Source organism: Mustela nigripes, chromosome 3, assembly GCF_022355385.1.
Source record: "Mustela nigripes isolate SB6536 chromosome 3, MUSNIG.SB6536, whole genome shotgun sequence".
Taxonomy (NCBI): Eukaryota; Metazoa; Chordata; class Mammalia; order Carnivora; family Mustelidae; genus Mustela; species Mustela nigripes.
Genome location: NC_081559.1, coordinates 119,606,036 through 119,633,814, shown reverse-complemented (window position 1 = coordinate 119,633,814; position 27,779 = coordinate 119,606,036). Strand labels below are relative to the sequence as shown.

Here is a 27,779-nt window from a genome sequence, read left to right as displayed (position 1 = left end):
TGCAAATCTTGTTTCATCCCTCCCTGAGTATTTAATGTAGTGCCAAGCAAAGCACAGATTAACATATGCTTACTCAGGATTAAGGATGATTTAAAAAAAAAAAATCTCTTCTGATAGACAGTAAAACAGAATCCACACAGTTCAGTAGATTCAATGGGTGGGCTGTTTCTGTTAGTGCCAACACCTAACCCTAAACCTTTAGTCCCAGGTTCCACGGGCTTTGGGTTATACTTCATGGAAATCAAACAGCAAGTAGTGGTATAGTCTTTCTCCATGTTTTTCCCTCAATCACTACAGTGCTGCATATGATTGCTCCATGGCGAAGAAGAGGAGAGCTGCAGAGCAGGCTTTGGGTGTCCCAGTCAACAAGAGAAAATCCCTGCTAATGAAGCCCCGACACTATAGCCCAAACCTGGACTGCAGAGAATGTGATGACAAGACCGAGACAGAGGAGGAAGACGGCCTCCCAGAAGCCAGCGATCGCACTGCCACAGGTAGCAAGCCGGAAGAGCCCAAACTTTTATCTACTCCTTGACACCAAAGCCTCAGTCTTAACTTATGTAGAACATCTAGTCTTTGTGGCTGTAGAAGCAAATTCCCATTTGAAAGCAAAACTGAACATTTATTCACTCAGCATCCATTAACTGAGAGCCAATTTTTTTGTTTGTTTGTTTATCAGTAACTGCGGGAGTCTAAATATAAAGTAAATATAAGTCATAGAGAGTTCTTGCCCGAGTCCATTTTCAAAAGCACAGAATTGGAGTGTGCCTCTTTTTGAGGAAAATAAAAGATACTAAGCCTTAAAAGAGAACCTTGACTCCCTAATAGGACAGATGTCTATCCTTGAAAGAACCCTTTAAGGGTTCTTTTATTTTTAAAATAAAAGGACATATTTAAGCTTAAGGTATCTAAGATATGACATATATAAAGAATTTACTTTTTTGTTTTATAAACACACAGAATATTTTTTGTCCCCCCCAAATATAATAAGTATTAACAACACAGGCTAATGCAGGTAACCTGTGACCCTAATCTTTTACCATCTTTAAAATAAATACTTACAGCAATGGACTTAGCAGAAGGGACCCAAAGTTGGAAGCCTAGATCCTTCAGTAGGAAAATGATGTGTTATAGAAAATGTATTACTGTGCCCATTAGTTCTGAAATAAGTGATTTTCAATTACCTTTAGGCACACATTGTATTTCATGAATTCAATTCTTCACTTGCTCACAAAGTGTTCTTTGCATGCTAAGTGATATATAGCTACTATTTTGAAATTTTAGGATATGCTTCTCCGCAGTTCACAGTTACTCCTATTTGGTTCATGGTAGTCACAGTGTCTCCAGGAGTTGGACCATCACCAACCACTTTGTGCTTGAGGCTGAAATTGAAGGACATGCAAATATCTCAAAAATTTATGAAAAAAATTGAAATCAAAAGTTTGACTGATTAGAAAATGAAATGAGGTGTACATATATTCTATGAAATATGTTTTTTTCTGAATGTGATTTTTAAGGAATCAAAATATACTAAATATGATGTCATTTGAAAAGAAGTATGTATTTTACAAGCCATAGGCAAAGAGCTCTTAGATCATAAGTATCTATTACAGACAGAATTAAAGTGACAGCAATAGGGATTTCTAGAAAAGATGTAAAAGCATACTTTTACAAAGCAAATTCAGGACACAACCATCAGATCTTCAGTAATCCTAGCTGGCAAGTAGTTTGAGATTCTGCAGTGAAAACAAAGTTGTGTACTGATTTGACAGTGTTTAAGCAAATGTCCTGGATTCTCTGTATTTACCTGATGGCTTAAAGCCTCATCGTTCATCTGTAAATTATAATGAGCCTTGACTCATCTTGTTTCCTTGAGCTGGTCCGCTTTTTGTTGATTTATGAAAGCTGTAGGTTGAATCTAGTATTAGGGAGGGTCCTTGAATCGATGTGGTTAGACTCAAGCTATAAAATTCATCTAGTTGACATTAACTCACCAACTGTGTGTTTTTTTTTTAATGGGCATCTTTTACACCAACCCACTCTTGTAAGTGCCATGAGGACAAGGACTATATCTGCCCCCTGATTTCCTGCCTTTTATGTTAGTTGTGTGATCATCATAGATGCCCAGTATCCACCAAGAAAATATTCTGTCAAAATGTACTCAGTGAAACATTCAGTTAGAAGCACTGATGGGTAAATATTTGCAGGTTCACAAATGTTATCTATTTTCATATTTAGCACTGGAAGCACTATTAATAATGAATATGCTGAAATTGTAGTGGTAGTGGCCATTATTTTTAATGCTTAATATATTCCAGGCACATAAATTGTATCACTTAATCCACCCAACAATGACATGAGGTATGCATGATTATGGTCCCAATTTTACAGATGAGATCATTGAAGACCAAAGAGATTTAATGCTTAAGGTAATGCAGCTTGTAGGTTTTGAAAAGAAGATAATTAGGAAACAATTGAAGGATAAGCAAAATAATTATTTCCCAGCTAACCGTGTTCCATATTCCATCCTCCCGTGCTCTGACTACTTTCCGAAAGTAGTGAGGGCGGCATTCTATAATATCCAATCATAAAGTTACGTTTCCAGAAATGACAGGTCACAGATGCTCCTACCCCCAGCTGAAAGAATCTTCAGTTGTTTTCAGACCTCTGAGCAAGTTCCTCCAGAAGGAAAGGGGGGTTTTCACCGGTCATTTCATTTACTCTGGGTCCCCGAGGCCTTTACCTTGCAGGTGTGTGCCCAGTTGTGCCTTCAGCAGGTGGTTCAGATGATGAATAAGGGGGCAATCCTTAGGAAGGCTTTAATTCCTGGGCTTGAATCCATTTAATAGCAAAATAATGTCTCAAGCCCTCAACTGGTGTCTTTCAAAGAACTGCAGGTACGCATTAATGGTGATGAAGAGAATGTGGACAAACCTTACAGATATACCTTCTTCACTGGGGCAAACAGAAGATGAGTTTGCAAAGTACTACCAGGCAGTAGGACAAGCGTGTGCTTTCCCAATGCTGACAAGGAAAAGAAGAATTGCCTGGAAGTGAGATTAGCCATGTGTGTGGTGTCCTTCCTCAGTTTCTAAGCTCACAGTCATGACTCAGGGAAATCTGTCACAACTGTAGGAGCTCTAGGGGCTGAAATGATCATTTTAACACATCTTATCTCTCAACGAAACACAAATAAGAGATAAACCACTATGATTTTAGAATTCTGAAAGAATGATTCATTTTTCTAGGGCTTTAATTCTTAGCAAGATTTACATAGTCGAGACCTGGAAAACTAATATATCCATACAAATAACTTTGATAGTTCCAGAAAGAGAACTAAAATCCAATTAAAATAAAATCCAGTTATATTAAAGGAGTCAAACTCCAAACTTGTGATTTTCAGAGGAATTTTTAAAGTTGTTTTGAGGCAGAACATCTGAGAGATAATGTGAGCGTCATTAGCATATGTTCTCTAGGATTACCAGACCCCTTAAAGTAGAGACTTTGGTTTCAAGCAAATAAACAAATGTGAAATTTTTCATATCAGGCAAAAACTCTTTTTTCTTTTTTTTTACTTCATGTCACAGAAGGTGTCATCCAGCTCCTGCCCCTCCCCCTGCCCCACCCTTTGAAATACTTTCAGGAGGAGAAAGGTGTGTGCTAGGTAAACATCCAACTCTCTGTGTCCCCAGGGAGTGTGCCCAAGGAATTTTCTGACCTACACTGTTATACGGAGATAGCCAAGGCGTGGGTACTTGTTAATTTTTGTCTTGTTATTGCTGCTTATTCATTTTTATGTATTTTATTTATAATTTAGAAGTCATTGTTTTTTTTTTATCAAAAGTCAGGTGACAATTGTATTTTAGTATCTTCCTGTAAATTCACCCTTGAAAGTAACCAAACTTGGGAAAATAATAGATTATTAGTATTCTGAACAGTTTCTCCTAAGGGTTGCTGTGTTTTATAAGCATAAGTTGAGAAATACGAGCTTCCTGGGCTGTGGGATTATGGGTAGCTTATTGTAGAGGGATGGCCCTGGATCTGGATGTCAGCCCCCACCTCCACCCCCACCACCTCTGGCTAGCTGTGTGATCTTGAGCAAGCCCCTAGCCCCTTAGAAAATCATTTCCCTTCTGTAAAATTGAGCAGAAAGCCCCTTTCTTGTCATTACTGTAAAGATTAAATGCAATAAAGAACTGAACACCATGCCAGGAGCATAACAGTTTATTGTCCTAGGATGTCACTGAATCGTCCTCATTTAAATGATGAGGAACCAGGACTCAGAGACACAGACCTGCCCCAGGGTCACACAGGCAGGTGGTGCTGAGCCAGCAGTTTGGCCCTAGTCTCTGGACCTCAAACCCATCGTGGTTTTCCCTCCACATTGTGCACTGGGCTTTGAAGTTTCTGAAGGCTGTTGATGAGCAGCTCCATATCCTGCATGGCATAGGTGGTAAACTGGCCGAGCCTCCTTCACACTGGGCTGTGCCCTCTCTCAGGGATCAGTTTCACTGCTTATTCTAAGCAGAACACAAGCCCTGCCTCATTTATGTAGAGGCTCCCTTGTACCGCCTGTCTGCCGTTGCTGTGCTCTGAATGTGTATCTGCGGAAGGGAGAAGACAGCCGTGATTTACCAAACACCTGTTGTGTGGCACCTGCTTTGCGTGCTCTCGCGTGTAAATTCTGCAACGTGTCTCACCATGTAAATGAAGACACAGGGTTCAGAAAGGTCAAGGATGCCTTTGGGGTTTGAGCAGACATGAGCACGCAAGCCCGGAATCAAACCAGTTAGTTGTTTCAATGATAAAGGTACCAAATGAATCACCGAGCCACCCATGAAAATAAAAACACACTAACATAAACACGTAGGCAGCCCATTACAGAGTAAGGAGAAACAAGAACCTCGTCACAGATCTGTCAGATTCAAAAGCTAACTCAACTTTTTTTTTTTTTTTTTTTTTTCTAATGACAGTGAAAGCCAGAGAGGGGTAGGTATATGGAAAGTTGGTTTGCAGATTTGCGGAACATCCCTGGAAACCATCTCGTACGATGCACGTAGGCACCTCCATCGGCAGGACTCCTCTCTTTCTGAAGAATAATTAATAAATATTTTCTTTTAGCATATAACAAACAGTTGAACCAAACAATTATGTAAACTGGAAATGACCCAAAATGCTAGCAGTTGGCAGCAGCACAGGGAAACGCATTGTCCTGCACATGTGCGTTTTTGTCACTCCCGCCTCTCTGGTGATCTGCACTTAATAGGAATATTTTAAACTATGTAGCTAAGCAACAGAGGTAATTGTTGCTTTCTAGAGCTTTTGTTAGCACTCTAACACAGCCCAAATATGCATAATTAGGTATAATGTCTATAAATCATTATTGTACACATGTGGGTAGTTAAGTGGAGTGAGAGAATAGTTCAATGAATTGAGCATATTCACTGAAAATGCTTTTTATTTGTTTTCTGTAGTTCATAATACTTTAAAATTATCATAACCCTTTACACTTTCTCCTAATAGCCAACCGTGTTATTGAGAAAAACTTCATTTGCATTTTAGACTATGTTTAATATATTATTTAAACCTGGAATTCCTCTGATATGAATTCAGAAGGGAAAAGACCATCCTATCAAATGTGATGTGCTTGTTTACCCAGCCTCTTTTCTAGGAAGTAAAATGTTAAATTTTTCAGTTTATGTTGAATAGATCCCAACAAAAGACTGCACCCTATAATCAGCATTATTTAAAGGGGCTAGTGTTGTGACTAAATTCTTCCCTTCATCCAAAAATGCTTTTAGTTACTATGGCAATATTTACTTGATCCTGGCAGTCCAGTGTTGATTTAGGGAGATAATTACCAGAAAGGAAGATGATGGAGATGTATTTTTGAGTGTCCTTGTCAGAGACAATGTTTATAAAAAATTAAATGAGACCAAAAAAGGCACATTGTCTCCTCCACAGAAACCCTCTCCTGCAGCCATCACGCAGGATGGCTGTCCTTTTCTTCCCTCCAAAGATGTTTATTAACACAGAATGCACTTCACTTGGTGTCTTTCACAGTCTTTAAGGGGGCTTATTATTTTGTGTTGCCCGTCCTCCATTCTGCCTTCAGAGACACAGAAATGGTCCTTCTCCTCCTTCTCCTCCGCCTCCTCCTCCTCCTTCTTCTTTTTGTGCTTCTTCTTCTCCTTCTTCTTTTTTCTGACTGAATATTTAAGGGGACCATTGCCGGATTGTCTGGTGCATTTCACAGCCGCATGTATGCTCCCCTGATCACCATGCATGCTAAGTCAGGTCTGGAACACTAGCAGATCTGCACCCTGAATTGTACCGTTAATTGGGTGCAGGCTTGGGTAGGCTATCATTTATTTATATATATATATACATATACAAATATATACGCATATATACATATATAAATATATATATACACACACATACACACATATACACATGTATATATGTGTGTGTGTGCGTATATATTATATATATAGATATAATACGTGTGTGTGTGCACGTATACACACATGCATGCATACGATACATATACATATGACTATACATACACATACTGTCACTGCAGCTGGGCCACTGCCAAGGATGAAGGGGATGACACTGATAACTGGACTGGGACAGATCCAGTGGACTGTTCTGGACAGACTGGCATGTGGAGACCTGCTCTTAGTCCCAAGGCTCTCTGACGGTCAAGACTCCAGTCAGCCGGCTACTGAAAACAATTCGTTGATGTTCTACATACTTGGCCATCTCCATCTCTCATCTCATTGCCTTCTTATGCAAATGCATGCACGTACCAGGCCAGAAAATGTGTCACTATTTTATGTATTTGACCATGCTGGAAAGCCTGGGTGGCTCAGTTGGTTAAGCTTCCAACTTCCTGATTTCATCTCAGGTCATGATCTCAGGGTCCTGAGATCAAGCCCCACTGTGGTCTCTGCACCCAGCACAGAGTCTGCTGGAGATTCTTACCCTCTGCTCTCAATCTCTCCCTCAGTCTCTCTTTTCTCTCTCTCAAATAAATAAACAAATAAATAATTCTTTAAAAAAAAGATATTTGGGGACACCTGGGTGGCTCAGTGGGTTAAGCCTCTGCCTTCAGCTCAGGTCGTGATCTCAGGGTCCTGGGATCAAGTCCCGCATCAGGGGGACTCTCTGCTCGGCAGGGAGCCTGCTTCCTCCTCTCTCTCTCTGCCTGTCTCTCTGCCTACTTGTGATCTCTCTCTGTCAAACAAATAAATAAATAAAATCCTTAAAAATAAATAAATAAATAAAATTGAAAAAAGATATTTGATCATGTTAATTCTCCCATTTACTTGCATTTCCCTTGGCATGGAATTTCTGTGTGACAGTTCTGAAAGTCGACAGGAAACCTTGAAAGCTTCATAACTCTCTTAGTTATCATCTGTATGTGGATGTATTCTGTCTTTTAACTAACATCCCATAAAATCTGAAAGTATGTTTGAGAAACTGTGGAGACAGTGAACATAAACCAAATAAGCTTTGAAAATACGCTGCCATGCTAGCAGAGAAATTTGATGTTTCCTTTATGCATAGTATTATACATATTTGATTTCCTTCTGGTTGGTTAGGATTTGCAAATATAAGAGGTACAGTAACAACAATTTCACATTCAGCATTCTGGTTATTGCTAAGTATCTATTTCAGTATCCTGGAAACAATGAGCTGTTAAAATGCTGAAAATTTTACTAGCTCACTTCTTTAAATGCAATTCTCAGAACATTAAGGTCTGTTTTATTTTGTTTCATATTCATTCATATATATTTTTCTCTTCAATGTTTATAAAGTTGAGAGAATCCATATATCACATGTTGTACTTATGATGCATATATATGATATATGTGTATATATATATAAATATATATATAATATTCAATATGAATTGAATAATATATGACATTCAATATGAATTGAATAATATACAATATTCAATATGAATTGAATTCAATATATATATTGAATATATATTCAATATATATTCAATGTATATATTCAATTATATATATTTATTCAATATATATATTCAATTATATATATTTTTTCAATATATATATTCAATATATATATTGAATTCAATTCATTTTGAATTCAATAGATATTGAATATTCATATTCAATTCATATATATTCATATTCAATTCATATATATATTGAATTCAATATATATAAATAAATCTGTCTCTCATCTACTTATTGGTGCAATTTTCTTAAAATATTTTTTGCTGTTGTTTTTTAAGTATTGGTTTTCTTTTTCCATAGAAGAAATTGTGATAAAACCTATGGATGAAAACCTTCATTCGACTGCACAAGAAAACTCCAATGGGAAGGAAGACAGATATGGCTGCTATCAAGAGCTTGTGGTCAAATCTTTAATGCACTTGGGGAAATTTGAAAAAAATGTGTCTGTTCAGACCATAAGTGAGAATTTAAATGACAGTGGCATCCAGTCTCTAAAAGCAGAGAGTGATGAAGCTGATGAGTGCTTTATGATTCATTCTGATGATGGAAAAGAAAAGATCGATGATTCCCAGCTTCGGTTCTGCTCCTCGGATGACAGTGAAAGTAACTCTGAAAGTGCAGAGAATGGTTGGGACAGTGGCTCCAACTTCTCCGAAGAAACCAAACCACACAGGGTCCCAAAGTATATTCTAGTGGATGACAGAAAAGACCTATTGGAAGTTCCTGAAATTAAAACTGAAGGTGACAAGTTTATCTCTTGTGAAAGTATGTGTGATTCTGAAACTGAAAGGAGAGACCCACAGAATGCTCCTATGGAACCGCTGGACAGCAAAGCCCAGCCCTCATTCACTGGGATGGAGGAAGATGATAACGAGTGTCTGGCAGCCATGACAGAAGAGTCTGTTGACCTGGAGAAGGCGAAGGGGAACTTGAGTTTGCTGGAGCAGGCGATTGCTCTCCAAGCTGAGCGAGGTTGTGTTTTCCATAACACCTACAAAGAGTTGGACAGGTTTCTACTGGAACACCTTGCTGGGGAAAGGAGACAAACCAAAGTTATTGACATGGGTGGAAGACAAATCTTTAACAATAAACGTAAGACACATTTTTTTTGCATTTATTTTAGGAATAAAATTGCTTTGAGGGTTGGAAGAAAAATTAGTAAGATTTGATTATCACTTCTAGATAGCTTTTGACAACTTGATGCAATTTAAAAGCCAATTCATATTGTAAAATAACAATATCTTTTTTTTTTCCCTCTGTCTACTCTCTAGCTTGTTCTCAGATCGAGCTTGGTCAGTTTTGCGATGTTTTTACACATGAAAAAAAGAATCATTGCCTCTTTTTTCTTAATTTGACAGCTTTTTAAAAAATATATAATATTTGTACAGTACTATATTGGACATGTTAGAGGGACATTAGTACTTTTTGGATTTTAAATCATTTTATTAATCAAATCAATTCCAGAAATTTAATTTTTCTTTTCCACTTTTTTTGGGGGATCATCTGACTCCTTTGGAGGAGCTTCAAAATAATGTTGAGCTACTGGCAAATTGGACAGGATGCTCTGATCTTTCTTAGGATAAAACTGAATGCTAATGCCTTTAGAAGCCTTGTGCTTTTACCAGGTCTCTAACTCAGGGCTACAAATATCTGGTCCAAACATAAATGAGAAGAATAAATGTGCTTGGAGGAGGCCTTAAAACTGTTCCTCAACTTTAGTGAAATTATGTCCTATCTCCTATAATGCTACTCCTCCCCTCACCCTGAGTCTTACACCAGATGGGCCTGGTGATAATTCCAAAATGGTGGTTCTCAAGTGCCTAGAAGGCTTGTTTAAGATGAGTATTTCCAGGATCCTATCAGACTTACTGCTCCAGAACTTGCCTTTTTTTAAAGCACACTTTTTCAGATGATTCTTGGGTGCCTTGAAGTCCAAGAACCACAGAATTAGAATAACTTAGAGAAAATTAAGGTCATGTCCCCAAGAAGCTTACAAGAATAATATGTTAGTTATGGTTTGGAAGATCTGCTTTCTGAGATTTATGCAGAAATGAACTGTATATTTTGTCATTTGGGGTCTATTGTAGTACTCACCTGCAATCTTGTCAATTATTATCTTGCAACTCAGAGCTGAGAAAACAAAACGAAGAATAAAATAATGTCATGTAGTGAGGAGCAAGATAATAATACTATGCAAACACACTTGCCAGGATTAGGATCAAGATAGAATATCAATGCAGTGTATGATTTGGGACGGGACCCACTGTGAGCTTTGTATACTCCACTAATATGCAACGTGCTGAACTTGCATATTTGTTATTTTTTTTAATGGGCTACAAAACCAAAAAAAAAAAAAATAGATAAAGTTGACCTCAAATCCTACAAAGTCGTAATTTGTCATCTACTATATTTCACATTCATTCTAAGATACACAGTTTTCCCATTTTAACATCTCTGAAATCAAAAGGTTATGCCATAATTTAATTTTCAGTAGTTTTTTTTTTTTGCTTGCTAACACACAAAATGCGGCACTATGTTGCAACTGATGATATCTTCTAGCTCCATGAAATTCAGTGTTTGGAGAAACTTCAATTCTTTGTGCCATAGCTTAAAATATTTGACAATCCTTTGGTCATTTTTTTTTTTACTTTTTTATTTTTTTATTATTTTTTTCCAGTGGCTGCATTTATTTTTTTTATAATTAAATTTATTTATTTTCAGCATAACAGTATTCTGAAATCCTTTGGTCATTTTTATAGAACTTAAAACTTTTTGTTTTCAAAAACCAGCAAGGCAATAGAATCTGTGTTTGTAAACATGGGTGATATAAGGTTTAAAGAATTATGAACGAGGCTGGCTAATTCAATAATATATCTTATTGTGTGGGGCATGGTCCTGCCTTGCAGTGTTCAAAATCTTTGCAAGAGGTCCAGACCAGACTAGTATGAAAGACAGGCAAAAAGAGGTAAGGCCCATAATGCATGGGAACTATAAACTTCATCTAGAAGGTACTTGCAGAGTCCAAGTTAGATATTGACTTTCTTCTTTCTCATCCCAGATGTGGGACACAGTAGCTTATGAGCAGCTTCTTCCTCTGGTGTACATTCCATGCTCTTAGGTAAATAATCATACCAACTGAGATTCATGATCTCCACAATATTATCCTAATTTCCCATATACCCTGGGCATGAGACCCCGCTGTTAAAGGAGAGAACACTAACATTTTAAAGTATCATTTTACCCAAGTCTGCAGAGAGTCAACAATTCTAAAAAAAAATTTTGTAAAAAGTTCAGCTATCTTGTTGCTACTAAGATTTAGTGAGATTTTAGGTCACAGTGTGTATGGAGTCACCATAGAATTTATTATACAGCCTAAGGCACTTTAAGAGCAAAGGGGAGTGCTACAAACAATCACAGGAGTGTATCAGGTGCGAATAAGATAGTCCCAGGCATACCCACATGTAAGGTCACCAGAGTATAAGGTCACTCTCATTATACAGCATTCAGCAAAGAAAATAAAAGGAGAGGAAGAGCCAGGCCTGAGAGTCACCTGAGAACTCAAGCTCTGCCTTCTTATCATGCAAACAGGTTCTGCCCCACAGAGCATTTCATGGCATCTGTTTCACCCAGCAGAGAAGGCTTGCAGACAAACGTGCATGATGGACTGTCAGTGGACCCCACCTGGTCAGGTGCCAGCCTGGCCTTATCTCCCACACCCTCTCTGGCTTCCTATAGACAAATAATGTGGCAAGGAGGGGAAATGCACAGCGCCAAACCTTTCAATGTGGTTTAGAAATGTGGCCTCACCTGGACCAGGTCCAAGGGAGGAAGGGCATCAAAACCCACACTGCTTTTCCTCTTTTCTAATTCCCTCTCATATGCAGTGTCAACCACGGTAATGTCACCTGAATCAAACTTCATGGATTTTTGACTCTCCATCTACAGATATTATAGGCCTAAAACAACTTCAAAATTAGCAACATTTTTGGATTAAATAAAATATATAGCATAAAAGTCAAAGAACATGTCAAAACTCTTAATATTCCTCTTTGTTTCTTGCAAAAGACAGAACAATCCCGATACCATGGCATTTAAATCCTGCCTTTCATGAAACATAAATGTCTGATACTTAAGGCATCCTTATCTTTGGGCTGTTCATTTCTCACTTTCGACTTCCAGTTTTCTCTGCTGACCTTCCCTCCCAGGCAGTGTGCGCCTAAGTTGGAGAATCCTTGGCTCCTCCCCCTTTAGTGAAAGCATGCCCCCAAATAATTGCATTACATACAACCTGCTGTGCCCATCTGCCCAGGACTGTTTATAATCCAACAACTGAGGTGACGTGGTATCACAGAGGCACGTCTGCTCATCGCAATATCCCACCCTGGAGACGGCTGTCGCATCCTGCGACATTGCTCTGCTCTCGGTACTAGGCTTGGAGCAGGAGCATATGGGCCCACCACATCCTCACGCAGCAGGGTTCTGCCCCCTAGTCCACCACCGACAGCTTTCCTAAGGCAGGATCACACAGATATTTATTTTCACTCTCAGCATCAAGTGGATTCATTATTCGTGATACTTCGTGTTCTGAGAAGCCTGTGGCCAGCCTCCATTCCACACTGGTCCTTTCTCTGAGGCTCCCATGTCCATTGTGATTCTGGTTCCTCTGATCATCAGTGCTGAGACACAAGATTGTCCCAGTGTTTGGTATATCATTCCAGGCACAAGTTAGGGAGGTGATTTGGGCTCCAAAAATGCATTTCTGTTTTCGGTTTATTATCTCAGTCACAAGTATGAAAATATCTGCAGAAGGCCTCTGCTGTGGTAGCTCTAACCCCACCAATATTCATGATAATCCTTGTTTATTTTACAAATTTATATAATCTTTCATCTAACCCTCAGCAAAGTGTGGGCTGGAAGATTAAAACCCCAGCTCACCCTCGGACCTCCCCCTCTAGGTCAATGCCTCACAGCAGCCTGGCTAGCAGTGTTACAAAGTGCCCCTTTTCTCTGCCTCCTGGCACCTGTGGTCCCCTTCTCCACCCCAATGTTCTTGGTGGTACAGACCACCCAAGGCCAACCCCACCCTGTACTTCCATTCTTCCTAGAATGTTTCCTTGCCAGGTTCCTATCACCTGAGTTTTCAGTTTCTGCATTCAGAGTAAAATGAAGCTGCTTCTCCATAGCTACCCTCTCCTGATCGATCCAAAGTGGCGATGGATTGGGATTTGGGGATCTGGTCCCTCTGCAGCACGGCCCATTGTTTGAGCATGGCATAAGATGCCATTGTTGAGGGGCGCCTGGGTGGCTCAGTGGGTTAAAGCCTCTGCCTTTGGCTCAGGTCATGATCTCAGGGTCCTGGGATCGAGCCCTGCATCGGGCTCTCTGCTCAGCGGGGAGCCTGCTTCCCTCCTGCCTACTTGTGACTTCTCTCTGTCAAATAAATAAATAAATTCTTAAAAAAAAAAAAAAAAAGATGCCATTATTGACTCACTCCCTGACTCTGGCCAGAGCGGGCTCTACATGGATGAGGGAGTAGCGCTTGGACCTGGAACCTTAGGGCCACAGAAGGCCAGAGACCTGTAGGAACAAGACCAGAGCAACCCTTCTCAGATGGGGTGACTTCTTTGTTTTATCATTTGGAATCTGGCTTTCTTGAGACCCTTTCAATAAGAGATAGTTTTAATTTAAATACATTCTTTCTTCTTTCTTGCCTTTTTTTTTTTCCTTTCCTTTTCAGGAGCTTCGGCATCGTCTGCCTCTGGTGTGGGGTTCGTTTTTCATAATGAGACACTAACTACAATATGTGATATGACAACTTAAAACCATCTCTGTATTTTAACACTCCCTTGCCCTGTGTCAGCCTTTGCTTAGAAAACCAAGAAAATTGAAAACATTTTTTATGCTTCCACAGGTCTTAGTTGAGGGTCTTATTCAAGGCAATGTGAGAAGAATGTTTATGCTGTAAAAACTGAGCGAAGTGAGAATGTCGCCCTGCAAGGCCACTCGAGTGAATGGGAAGGGAAAGAAGAGCCAGATGAATCTCTTGATTTAATTTCTCTGTAGATTCACCAAGGCCTGAAAAGAGGGAGACCAAGTGCCCTATCCCCGGGTGCGATGGCACGGGACATGTGACAGGACTCTACCCCCACCACCGCAGCCTTTCGGGGTGCCCCCATAAAGTGCGGGTTCCCCTGGAAAGTGAGTATGACATATCCTTAAAACCAGTAGGCTTCTTCTTAGTGCCCCACAGCATCGTGGTCTTATCCTCTTTCTCCTCCAGTGTGGAATTCGGAATGAAAATATAAAGTTTCCTTTCTGTGTCAAGAAAATTTCCATCTAGCTGGGTGTTTAAAATCATTGTGTTAATAGAAAACCTGAGGGTACAGTTAGGACAGTAGGTCAGGAGACAACCGACATTGCGAAGAGAATTTGTTATAGTTCCTGAAGGGTGGGGGTGTGCCACAGCAGGCAGGGCCACAAAGGGGAGCATCAGGGTCATCAGGGGCCAGGGATGGGGGGAACTTCTGGTTTCTATGGGAAGGAGCAAAGTAAGCAGTCTTAAGACTGGCTAGTTTGAATTCGCTCAGTAGGCTCCAAAGCTTGAGGGTTGTCTATGGGTGTCTGATACCTGGTAGATGGAGAATGTGAGTCTAATAAAAGAGGCAGTTGGGCATGGACTCACAATTGGTTGATTTGCCTTTAAAAACTGTTTGAAAGGGCAGTATTTCCAGGGTTTGCCAGGGCCCAGATGACAAAGCATCAGAATACAGAAAATAAAAAAGCCATGGTTAAAAAATTGTGGACTGCGCAGTCCTTTCTCACCCAGAGGTGTGGCTTCCTTAAGCCCAGGAGCAGTTTTGGCCTCAGTGCATCATCTAAATATAAGAAGTGCCTTCCAGGGGCATTGGGTGGTTTGGTTGGTTAAGCATCTAACGATTGATCTCAGCTCAAGTCTTGATCTCAAGGTTGTGAGTTCAAGCCATGAGCTGGGCTCCACACTGGGCATGGAGTCTTAAAAAAAAAAAAAAAGCCTCATCACCAGGGTCCTCCCTACTCCCCATCTCCCCATTCTGTGTAGAACCTGTGATGCCTGCCATGCCTCTTGAGGGCATCCTGCAGTAGCAGAGGGCCCTGAGCAAGAGCAAACATTGGTGGCTTTTCTACCCTCAGCCCTGCTGTGAGCTAGGAAACTAGAGGAGAAGGAAAGGGCTGTCTTCTAAGTTTTGAAGTATCAATGTGTTACATCCTCTACTTCTTTAGCCTACATATTGAAACACCCATGGGTCATACAAACCACAGTGGTGTGAATGCCTCAGCATCAGCCTTCTCAAAAACACAGCTTTACAAATCAGTGCATCTAATCTGTTCTGTACTGTCCCAGTAGATTACCAGTTCCTCAAAGTGATTACCGAGTTGTTCACACAACCATGCTCTTCCACCAATAACTGAATGGCAGTGCAGGGGGGATTGGGGAGCAATGGACAAGAATCAAAGAAATATCTCTTAGAAAATAAAGAACACTATATTCAGAAGTTCACACAGTGGGGAAAAGTTAACAGGAACTACTTGACAAATAGTGTTCTCCATCCACTTTTCCAAGGAAAAGCACATAAATATAAAAGGAAGGTTATGAGCCTCTCATTTTAAGTTGAATACAAACAGAATAGTCTTATTTAAGTCTAGTGTTAACCATGACATGACATTTAGAGAAACTAAAACTTGAACACGCTGCTGAATTTAGTTTTTGAAGTTCTTGAGTGCTCATTAATTTCAACCCAAACATTTATGGGGGGAAGAAAGGCAAATTATATAACCAAATTCTTATGAAGGCAAAGTTGAGAAGTCAGTTTGTTAGCATGTTATGTATGCATGGTATACTATTCTTTTCTTTTTGTGATTTTTTGTGCTCAGTTCTTGCCATGCATGAAAACGTGCTCAAGTGTCCCACCCCAGGATGCACTGGAAGAGGGCATGTGAACAGCAACCGCAACACCCACAGGAGGTAATTGTGATGAGATGCTACTCTTACCTAATGAAGAGAAGTGAGACAGACTTCCCACAGAGGAAATAAGGAACTAACACTTTGTCATCAAAATCTCTGGATCACTATCAAATATGTTACCACTTGAAATAGATAAGAAATATTCTCAATGTGTACAGAGTAAAAAACAAACAAACAAAAAAACCCACACTTTACTTTCTGAGAAATTATCATTTAACAGACAGGCAAACAACAAAAAATGTTCTATTTGAACACTAGAGTTATACATTCATATAATCATATAAACAGAACATGTTCTTTCTTGCTCTGGAACTTCACCATAGCCATTTTGAATACATAGCCTATACAACTGAAAAGAGTTGTGTAGGGTTTGTCTTGGATCCCATCCAATAAACATTAACAAGTTACCAAAAGGGCTTCAATCTACTGTGGTTCTGACTATAAGCCAGGAGGAAGGTAAACATCATTTCATCTCATTGAGATTCATTACATTGAGATTCCTACTCATTTAAAACACACATGTGCATTTACATACAAATGTATTGTGTGGTATATAAATATATACTGTGTATCTATTATGTGCTCACAAGATACTATGTAACTCATAAGCATATTGCCAGAAAACTTCATATTCTATACTTCAAATTTAAACTGATTTAAATCTTGAGATAAATCATAGAATTATCATGCTAACATCTATAGCTGGGCACATTGTAATTGGAGTGGGTGCATTCTACTTAAAATGTTATAGACTTTCAGAATAATTCCCTTATATAATTTTCCGATTTTTAAAAATGAGTTTGTTACTCATCACTTCTTAGATGGGATTGGGGGGCAAATGTTGACATGGTAGTTTGCAAAATCTTTTTGGGATCTATTAGCATGAGAAAGGTGCTAAGTGAACTATTAATATGACTTAACATTTAATGCATACCAAGTATGTTGTGAGGTACATGCCAAAGCAAATTACTTTATCTTTTTAACTCAAATCCTCCTTTTTAATTTTTTTTAAACAGTCTTTCTGGTTGTCCAATTGCTGCAGCTGAAAAATTGGCAATGTCCCAGGACAAAAATCAGCTTGATTCACCCAAAACTGGGCAGTGTCCTGACCAGGTTCACAGGTATGACCCTCCCATGACGTTCCTAGTAGTCTGCCCATGCCATGCCCCTATGCAATGCGTCCAGCTCCCCTCATGTGCCAGTTCACTATGGCCTGACCTTCGTTCACAACTACCAATGTCTATTTGAAAGGCTGGTCCAGTTAATCATACTCTCACTTAAGTGAACTGCTAGACCCTGAGAAGCTTAACATGAAATTAATCTATATGTAAAGATAACACAATGTGGATGAACCTAAAAGAAATAAAGTGTATAACATACATTAATCAAAATTCTGTGTCACTAAATGCAACCCATCCCACTAGTCAGGTAAGCCCTCCTGATGATTGATTAACCTTTCTCCCTGTAGATAATGCCTTCATAAATCACTCACACCCACCCAAAATATGTGGTGTTATATATTCATTCCTCTGTTCCAGCTACACATATAATTTCTTTAAGACAAAAATACATTCCATGAATTGATAAGTGTTAATGAAATATCTCCTCTTTGCCCAGGTACTTCACAATCTCCAGCAGTTTGGAAGACCTTACTTACACTTAAATAATAAACCACAAGTGATGACACATTGTAAAGTTTTACATTTATTAATAATAAATCATATAGATAGGAAAAGTTATTTCAGGATTAAAACAGATGACCATTGTTACTGAGACACTGAAATGCAACATTGTTATTAGAAGCATTTTCAAGATATGGCTTCCCTTAATATGTGCTCTTAGAGATTTAATTAAAGAGTCAAAAGCAAATGAGTGAAGAACATATGTCAAGCAAAGATCATGAATTACTGAATAACTAGCAATTAAAAATCTTAACAACAATTTCTTGGTTAATATGGCCATATCCTCTAGATTCTCCATAAGTAGGTTATTTATCAAATATAGAAATAGCATTTAGTCTTATTTCCCTAATTTCTTAAAAAATGTGTTTTAGACTAGAATGAAGATATTTTAAGGTTATACACCAAGTTACATATCTAATAATAAGATCAACTGCTTTTTCAAATATTTTTATGTAGCAGTTTAAATGTTTTTTATGTAATCCAAGAAATACCATTGAAATTTTGATGTTCTGATGAGTTAGGCATTCTTTGGTGGAAAACAAAAGAAAAAAATAGAAGTATTGTAGATATTGCTAAATTCCGAAAGGTATATTTGTTTATCTTCATTGACCCTTAGACTATATTTGTGTTTTTCTTGACTGGGATCGGTGCTACACAAATATGACGCCCTTGTTTAATCCCAGTACAGAAGTTGTAAGGGAGTATTTAACTCATAGCTTGGATTAAGGTAATCCTATTGCAAAATGTGATAGCTATTCTGATACAAAATTTTGATTCATATTGAAATGATAACAGTTTCACAGATAAAATATCAAAGTATCAGCAAAAACACTGAGACAAAGGGAAAAAAGGTGGAAAGCCTAAGAAATTCACAATTCAGAAGTGAGGTTTCTGGTGAGTATGCTGCCCCTGTTAGGTGTCAGGCTCCTGTCAGCTCTGCTGAAGGAGAGTGGGAGTCAGCATCGCTTCTTTTGAATGGACTACAATGCCATTTCCCCACCAGCTACAACGTGACTTTTCACCACCAGGCTGATTAATAGTCTTAATATGTAGAACGTGCACACCTTGTCAGTGCCCTAATGATAGTTAGATGGCGTTTTTCTGTGTGGAACTCGAAGTGCTAACAGACATTAAATACTTGCTGCTCATTGTATCTGCATAAGGCAAATGCAAAATTGCACGTTCCTCTTTTATCCATGGGAGACAGACCCCCAACATGCAGCCTCGCCATAGACATCCAGAACCCTTGGTGCCTCCCATCTTTCACTCCTAGCACAGAGTACTCTCTTTTATCATACTCTGACCAGCTCTTTTCCACAGTACACTGTCTCCGTGGGTATTGACAGGCATGACACATTGGATCTGCTTTAAATTCTGATGCTAATATGCTCACTAAGAATTTCATCATAGTTCTTTTGAACTCTCCCCTCTTTCTTCAGGACAAGCTTGGTGAAACAAATTGAATTCAATTTCCGATCACAAGCCATCTCCTCTTCCAGAGCCACGGTGTCAAAAGAACAAGAGAAGTTTGGAAAAGTACCATTCGATTATGCCAGTTTCGATGCCCAGGTTTTCGGTAAACGTCCCCTCATGCAAACAGGTCAAGGACGAAAAACACCACCCTTTCCTGAATGTAAGCCTCAAATTCTAATCTTTAATCCCAAAATGCATCTTGTCTATGTGTGTTTGGGGGCAGGCATGTACTCAAATCTAGAATACATTATTTACTGCAAGAAGGAGAGAAAATACATTGTGCAGTAAAATAAAAATAAGTTATCAAGTGATAACTTGATCAGAATTATCGATTTTACGTAAAGTTAAACTGAACATGGTGAATAGTTACTGGATTAATTATTCTCCAAATATCATGCCATTGTTGAATCAAAATACAGTAATTCTAAAGAAATATTTAATTTACATTCAGCTGGGTTTGGGATTAATAACAACTGTTATAGTCATCACAATACAGTAATTTTGATCCATGTTGAAATTATGGAAATTTAACAGGTAAAATATTGAAATACTACTTAAAGTAGTACTTAAATCAGCAAAAGCACTTAGACTAAAAGGAAAAAGTGAAGGTCTTGGAAGAAACTCACGGTTTAGAAATCAAGATTTTACAATAGATGCAATATGTGTGACAGTGGAGAGGTTTATCCACATATTGAAGAATTAATATGAATCATTTAAAATGTGTTAATACTCTAATGGTAGCACATCTGTATAGAAAATCATAACTCGAAGATGGTGTAATATATACAACTTGGTGTTTTTATTAACACAATTCTTCAAGTGTTTTAGAGTCCTTGAATAGTCTAATGAAAAGGTGAGAAAGTGATCATTGGGATGAACCCAGATATGAATCCTGCTTTACGATATCATAAGAAGTGAAATTATTCCTCAAATTGAGTCCTCCATAGACCATGGATTCTTCACAACATGCAAATCTATGGAATCCCTTTGATCTCATACCTCTGGACCTACACTGAGTGCTTTTAGGAACATATAACATGGGCTTTATTCTGTGATGTTGGTCACTTCTTTCAAAGAACTAGATGCTATACAAAACATAGCACTGATAAACATACTTGAAAGGAGTTGGCCTATTAACAATGGAGTATGTTATACTCCAAAATATATTCTATCTATTCTGACTAAAAATAGGGCTCAGCCTAAATAACATTAACAACCTGTTAGATTTGGGGAAAAATTATATATGCACAGGCACACAATGTTTTCTATTTTATATATATATAAAATGTACACATATGCATACACATATACATATATGTTTAATTCAAGTGAAAGCTAGTTAAGGGCATTCTACATACTCATATAATATAGATATTGTTTAAAAATGCAAACATTCAGTGACATTTTTGTATTTTTATAATTGTAGGAATCACGGTTGGAAATGTTTTAAATTGCTTCATGAAAAATAATGATCAAAGTTTACAGTAAACAAAATTTGCAGCAAAATAAATAACTAAATTCTTCATATTATCCCACTTAAATCTTGGGTGTTTCTCTCATAACCTTGAGCATTGTTTACAAACACCCAGAGTGAAGAGAAATATGGTTAATTCTCTCTCTCCATAATGCCTTGTTGCCACAACAAAAACATAAAACAGAAACTCAGCCTTGATAACTAAAATTGCCTTTCTGCTCATCCTGAGAACACTTTCTCTGTCCTTTACTTATCATGTTCTACCTAAATATGCAAAATGCTAGCTCATTAAAGGCTCTACCATTTATTTAGTTCCATTTGGTCGGACATTAAGAACAACTTCTGCTGGTTTAAGCACAAAACAAACCTGTATATCAAATAATAAAAATAAAAATACAATTCTATGTCTAAATATAAATTGTTATTGTGAAAACAAATGTTGAAAGGGTGCACTTTTTTTTTTTTTTTTTTTTTTTTTTGCTACTGGAATTACTGGTCTTCACACATACACAGTTCATAGATGTCCAAGTCTTAAGCCTCTGTAGTCCCTGACAGATTTTGCCAGTATAGTTTTAATCCATAATTTTTGCCACGAATGCTGCCAGTGCACCTGTCCCATAACATTAGTTATAAAGTTTTTACCATAAGAAGCATAAATACGAAAAATATTAAGAGAATAGACATTCTTCCCCAGCCATCACATCATTCGATCTGTGAACGTCTGTGAAAACCAATCTCAATAACCTTCATTGAGTGTACCAATGGATAATGGATCATGTTTAAATTTATTCTTGACGTATCATGTAAGAAGGTATATCTCTAAAGCAAATCTATTTAATGACTAAAACACGTACATGCAATTGCTAATCAAATCTCTCTTCAACAGCAAAGCATTTTTCAAATCCAGGGAAATTTCCTAATCGACTGCCTAGTGCAGGCGGCCACACACAGAGCCCGTGCCGTGCCAGCTCTTATAGCTACGGTCAATGCAGTGAAGACACCCACATAGCAGCAGCTGCTGCCATCCTGAACCTTTCCACCCGCTGCAGGGAAGCTGCAGACATCCTCTCCAACAAACCACAGAGTCTGCATGCCAAGGTAGGCCAGTCCAAGAGCCCAGAGGGTGGGCCACTGACTGAACCGTGAGAATAAACTGCCTTTCATGTTCCTAACCACATTCACTACCAGGCCGCTCCCCATCCCTAAAGCACATCCCTTCCTCGTCTTAGGAAGAGACTCAGAGGAGCATTGACAAGGATGAGTTTTGTGGCTTCCAGAAGGAGTGAAGGAGTGTTGTTCTTGAAGGCGGTATACCAAAGCCTGGGGAGAAGTGAGTGATGGAGCCTGGCTGGGGAGGTTTATAGACATCAAACCTACCTTTGTGTTGGGGACTTTGGCACACAAGAAAGAGGCATGCCGTTAAAATCAAACTGAACAATGGAAGCTTTTTGCTGTCTGCAAGTCAAAGATGGTAGGAAATGTTTGACCACACAGTGGCTTGTCAAACAGTTGCAAAATGGACTCATGAGATTTTCTTATTGCACACATTACGATTTTATGATGCAAGGTAGTCTCAGTTGCTGCCGTATTCTCAAAGGACACTGAATAAAACGTGGATACGTTAAGTTAACAAGAGATGGTTCAGGGGTACTTTTGAGAACTCAGGTAATTCAAATCCAGAATCAAATTCTGTAAAGTTTATGAGGAGGAGAGGCTTATCAGGCTACAGAGTAGCAGCAATCCTCAGATCCTCAGAGGGAGGGTAGAAGCTGCAACCGCATTCAGAGCCTGTAACTCCCATCGACACAAAAGACTCAGTGAAAAGAAATCATTTTCCTACCTAGATGGCTGAAGCCCACTGAAATAAAGTGCCCAGGCTTATCCGGAGATGTTCCCCTTGCTTTAAGTGGGAGATCTCCTGGGTTAAACCCTAACCCTGAAACTCAGGCGATTAGAGTAGATAGCTCTCTTTTTCCCTGCAAGCACGGCCCCATCCCTGGTGTGGTCAGCTGCTCACCTGTGCTGTGCCAGGCCTTCAGGAGAGCAGGGAATGTGGTGCCATAGAGCATTTGACAGAAGAATCAGAATTAGCTTCTGGACAAATCTGAGCCAAGTAAGCCCCAGGAAGAGTTGGTGGCCAAAAACCACTCAAAAACAATTTTTAAACAAATGAGGTTCTTAAACAAAGTAAACCCATCCTCTGAAAATTATAAAGAAAATACCCACCTTTCCAAATTCAAAGGAATTCAGGTCAGAAATTATTTACATCAATGAATGATTTGGGGTGCTTTGCAATGCTACTTTAGTTTATTTTTATTCATTTTGTTAAAACCTGAACACATTCCTCCTTTTTAAAGGCACATTCTAATAGGCAGCTAGTTGGGGTAATACTAAAGTATCTTCCTTCTTACGCTTTATATGATTTGTTTGTTAAGGCTGTCCTTTGAGAATAAAAGGACCGCTATTATAATGATTAGCACTACTTAAATTATTTGAGCAAATGATTATGTAATGAGTGCTTTCTATCTGCACAGGTAGATTTGTTTGTTTGTTTTTCGGAATTCTGCCCTTAACCTTCACATTTTTCATGTTCTCTTAGTTGCTGGAGCAAAACAATGAAACAAGCAAAGATGACCAAAGATTGAGGGTATTTTCCCTTATCAGTATATGATCTGTTCTTTTCTTGAATACCTTCTGGTCGGAAACGTGACTGTTAAGTTGGCACATTCTAAAAATCCAAGTAATTGACTTGTGCATCTATTCTCACACTCCTATTGGGAGCATGCTGTGTGCCGGAGTTGCTCTATGGAGCGGATACTCCCGCCCAGGGTGACAGGAACTGCCCTGTGGGTCTCGGCCTCCATACAGCCAACCCAAGTCTGAACTGCAGAAACCAAATCGTGGACATGAGGAGGAGGATGGAAGAGACAGAGTGTACAAATAGACTTTTAGAAGGAGTTTGTTACATTAGCAGTTTAAAAAGTCATGTTCCTACCAAAATGATCTCCTTTGACATAGTGGTGGTTAAAAGAGGATAAATATGGCACCCTACAGTGTCGCTTTGTGCAGAATCCTCCTTCCAGGCGCATATTCTCACACAACTGTAACAATCTGCAGAATTCTGTTCTAGCTGGATCTTATATTCTGAATATAAAAGAGAGCCTCATAAATTCCTAAAACCACAAAAAATAATTATTGTAGCAAAAATGAGAAAAAGCCAAAGTAATTAACCCTGAAAAAATGGCCTCTGATCCAACAGTGCCCAGTGTAGGCCATTTCTATTCAGTGTTGCATTGCCTTTGTGCCCTTCACTTAATATAGGATTAACTATATATAAATGGTCTTCCCCTGTTGAATACTAGCCTGATTCTCTACCCACTATGATTTGATTTTTTCCTCCATGCTGGTTAGTATGTTTATTTCCACTAGCCAAAATCCATAGATCTCTTGAGCTCCTTATTTAGAAAGAAGAATATAGAGATGTATGAATTTTCCCTATTGACTTCTACAGCTGAGTGTAGAAGCATTTTTTTGATGTATAGAGAGATATTCTGGCAGATGGACTCTTAGCTCTACCCACCAAATGGTCTATGAGATTTGGACTTCCCAAGACACATGTTAGATGCTGCCACAGACCCGTCCCTTCAAGGAGTTTTTGGCTGAAGCAGAAAAAAAGAAATTGTTATTCCAGGTCAAGAACTGTGTTTTCATAGGTGATGTTTCTAATGTCCAGGGGAGGCATGGGTGGTTTTGATCAGAACCCAGAGAAATGAGGGCAGATTTCTCATTTTCCTTCTGCCTCCATGCTGTCCTTTCTTTGATGGAATGAGTTTTTCTGACATTTCTTACAAAGCCCAGTAGGAGAACAAATTATAGATCAGGCTGTCACATGTGGGCACAACGTTTTTAAAATCAAGCCAAAGTTTTTAAATGGCCTCCATATCCTCCTGTTGGGGCTAATATAGATACTTCCTGTGCTACCTGCAACTGAGTCCACGTTTAGTGAGAAATGTAAATACATGATTTAGAAAATCCCTATTCTTATGGAGAATAATGGCAGCAGGGGCTGTCTTCAGAGAGGCAAAATAACTTTGAGTTCCCACACAGTCTAAAAACAATGTGGGACAATAAGGATATTCCACTTCTCTTTCCGAAGTTTCCTAGCCCCAGCTGACTGTCTACCCAACACTAAAGCACGTCCTTCATGGACCCTTTCTCAACACCGAATTGAGAAAGTCAGTGCTACCATCGCCCACCACTGCCCCAATGAGTCCATCATATCCCCAAAGTGGATGTGAAGAAGAATTATTTATTTGTTAAAATACAATCCAACATTTACACAATGCATCTACACCACCAAAATCACCTGTATGTTGCTTTAAGTATCTCTGAGGAATCAAGTCAGAAGAAAAAATTAGTAATATCAATATTAGGTTTATCAATATCAATATATATCAAAATCAATATCAATATAATAGTTTAGGGTAATTTGAAGTATGAGCCCTCTCTTGAAACTAGTATTTTTATTGGTTCTAAAATTGGTATAATGTCCTTCATTTTAATTTGGAATTAATATGAGTTTGTAAAACGTTCATGGGCCACAGCTTCAAACCCTCCCCCCTTCCGTCTGGCCACCGTTGCTGCTGCTATGAACACAGCATTCAGTAGAAACAGGCGGCCGGCTTAGAATGAGCATCCTGGGTGTGCTGGGTGTGCTGAAGGCTGTCCTCCGGCCCCTGAGAGCACGTGCCAGTGTCAGAGACACTCCCCGTCTCCTCCCTTCCTCCTACCCTCAGCAGCAGAGGTAGGATCACGCGCATGGTCTATCTTTATCCTGATCATTTCTGCTTGCCAAGCATTCTGTTGTTTGTTTTGGTGTTTTCCCCACCTGTTTAGACAAAGTGGCATATGCACAGTGTGCCTTAAAAGAAAACAAAAAACTGACACTTGCTTGAAATGTTTAAAGTTCAAAGTCTGTGTTGTGCTTGAATAAAGCCTAGAAACAACATGATAACACTTCACCATCCTTGCTGCCGGATATCAGAAATAGCTTGAAGGCTCTTGGGATGGTAAGAATCCAAAAGCAGCTTTTTTTCAGTAACTTTAATATCATGTCAGGTTATACCGTATATTTTGAATGAAATGTTCTGAGAGACTTGGGTCGGAGATCACAAGGAACCAACTGATATGTGTGTATATATTCAGTAATTCTCTCTTTATCTCTGCATACAGTAGCATAGGGATGTCTCTTTTAGCATTTGAAAACCCAATCAAATTAGTTTTATTATAAGTTGTCACTTATTGAATACCTACAAAGTGTCAGGCACTGTAAAGAAGCACTTTGTTTATATTAATTCTTTTTAATCCTTCCAGAAACTCTGTAGAGAAGATATCATCCCATTTAGCAGGTGAAGAAATAGTAGTATGGAGATATTAAATAATTTTCTCAGGCTGGCATAACTGTAACTGTTGGAACTGAAGTTCACAGTAGAACTTTTAAGCAAAGTTAACTTTATTTCATTACTATCTTTGAATGTTTAATTTTTAGTTGTTAAAACATTATTATGCTGTCATTTGCCTGGAAAATATTGGAGACCTGCCTTAAGACTATCTTATAAATACAAGTACAGTAATTTCTGTGTTTTTTCTTTTGTTCTTCAGGGAACAAATTTCTACCCTTTCCCCCTGGTTGTAGGCAAAATAGGAATGCCAGGTTGTTTCCTGCTTTCTGTAATAGATGTCTTTTCCTTGTTGTAATATAATCCTCATAATTATCATTTTACTGGTCGTATAATGTGCCATTAAATAAATGCAGCATAATTTCATTAATCATTTCTTTGTTGGCAGACCTCTGAATCACTTCTCAGTTTATGATACACATAAGGATTATATAAGAAATAATTATTTCAACTTTCAGTTGAATAATAATTTCTATTTATTAAATTATCTTTCACTAACAATCTCCTCTATGTATGAGATAAGCTCCTTGAAGGCAAGAACAATATATTTTTCAATTTTCTTTTCCCCAAAATATGGAGGCTTGAAGACAATAAGTGCTTTCTCAATAATTTAATTAATAAATACATCATATATGGCATCAGTACCTCAAAAATGGCTGAAAGTGATGGTCCTTGATGTTGGCCCTAACTTGGCAAGTGTGTAAATAGTATTGGACTTATGTCTACCCTTACAAAAACCCTTTAAATTTAAGTTTAAATGATTAAAATAAGGATCCAGAATGGCGAATGGTGCTTTTAGAAATCAGAATGCTAGAAGTCAGCAGTGGGGCTCCATGTCCGCTGAATGTTATGCCCTCCTGCTCCTATGGCTTCTCCCACCACCCCTCCTTTGTGTGCTGCCATTTGGAGTTTCAAGCACAGAGAGAAGTGATGTCTATTGACATCTGAATAAAAAATCCATGCAGAGGGGCGCCTGGGTGGCTCAGTGGGTTAAGCCGCTGCCTTCCGCTCAGGTCATGATCCCAGCGTCCTGGGATCGAGTCCCACATCGGGCTCTCTGCTCAGCGGGGAGCCTGCTTCCTCCTCTCTCTCTGCCTGCCTCTCTGTCTACTTGTGATTTCTGTCTGTCAAATAAATAAAATCTTAAAAAAAAAAAAAAAATCCATGCAGGAAACGTGTGATCCACCCATCTATGGGCAGAAAGGGACCCTTCTCTGGTACTGTGTGTAATTGTTGAATGCATCTGTGCGCTCACTTAAAGCCCATCTGTACCCTGCTGCCCAAACGTGCTTTCTCCCTGTCAAGTCAGGTGCTCAGAGCAGCCGGCTGGGGCGCGGGATATACAAGAGCGCCTCTTTTAAATATTAAAAGTGATTTTTTCCCCCTCAATCAGCTCATGATTACTCAAGATGTAGAATTATAACAACTCCAAGAATCTCTAATTTTTTTTGTTTACTATTTGGAATTCTTTTCTGCAAGAACTAAAATATATATTAGTGTTGTCTTGGAATCGTTGATATTTTTTTTCAGGGAGATCGAATCTGCACTATTTATGGGTTTTGCACTATAAAACTCTGCAGCCCAGTCACATGGCTTCTTTTTCCTAAGCCATCTGTCACAGAGGTCTGGAATTTTATGTGAATGTTGGTTGTGCAGTCTTAACCCAAGTTTTTTATTTTTTTAATGAAAAAT

The 27,779-nt window shown here is 38.8% G+C and overlaps 1 protein-coding gene across 4 annotated transcripts in view; it reads left to right on the top strand.

Annotated features, from left to right (window-relative positions):
* The window catches only part of ST18 (ST18 C2H2C-type zinc finger transcription factor), a 105,031-nt gene that overhangs the window by 37,742 nt on the left and 39,510 nt on the right, over positions 1 to 27,779 (top strand). For 3 of the 4 annotated variants that reach the window (XM_059394570.1, XM_059394569.1, XM_059394567.1), the window contains 7 exons: positions 298 to 494; positions 8,298 to 9,089; positions 14,061 to 14,195; positions 15,909 to 15,999; positions 17,016 to 17,120; positions 19,121 to 19,314; positions 21,515 to 21,726. In XM_059394570.1, coding sequence (XP_059250553.1) covers positions 298 to 494; positions 8,298 to 9,089; positions 14,061 to 14,195; positions 15,909 to 15,999; positions 17,016 to 17,120; positions 19,121 to 19,314; positions 21,515 to 21,726 — 1,726 coding nt within the window. The remainder of the gene's footprint in view (positions 1 to 297; positions 495 to 8,297; positions 9,090 to 14,060; positions 14,196 to 15,908; positions 16,000 to 17,015; positions 17,121 to 19,120; positions 19,315 to 21,514; positions 21,727 to 27,779) is intronic. The other variant, XM_059394568.1, reaches the window with a different exon arrangement.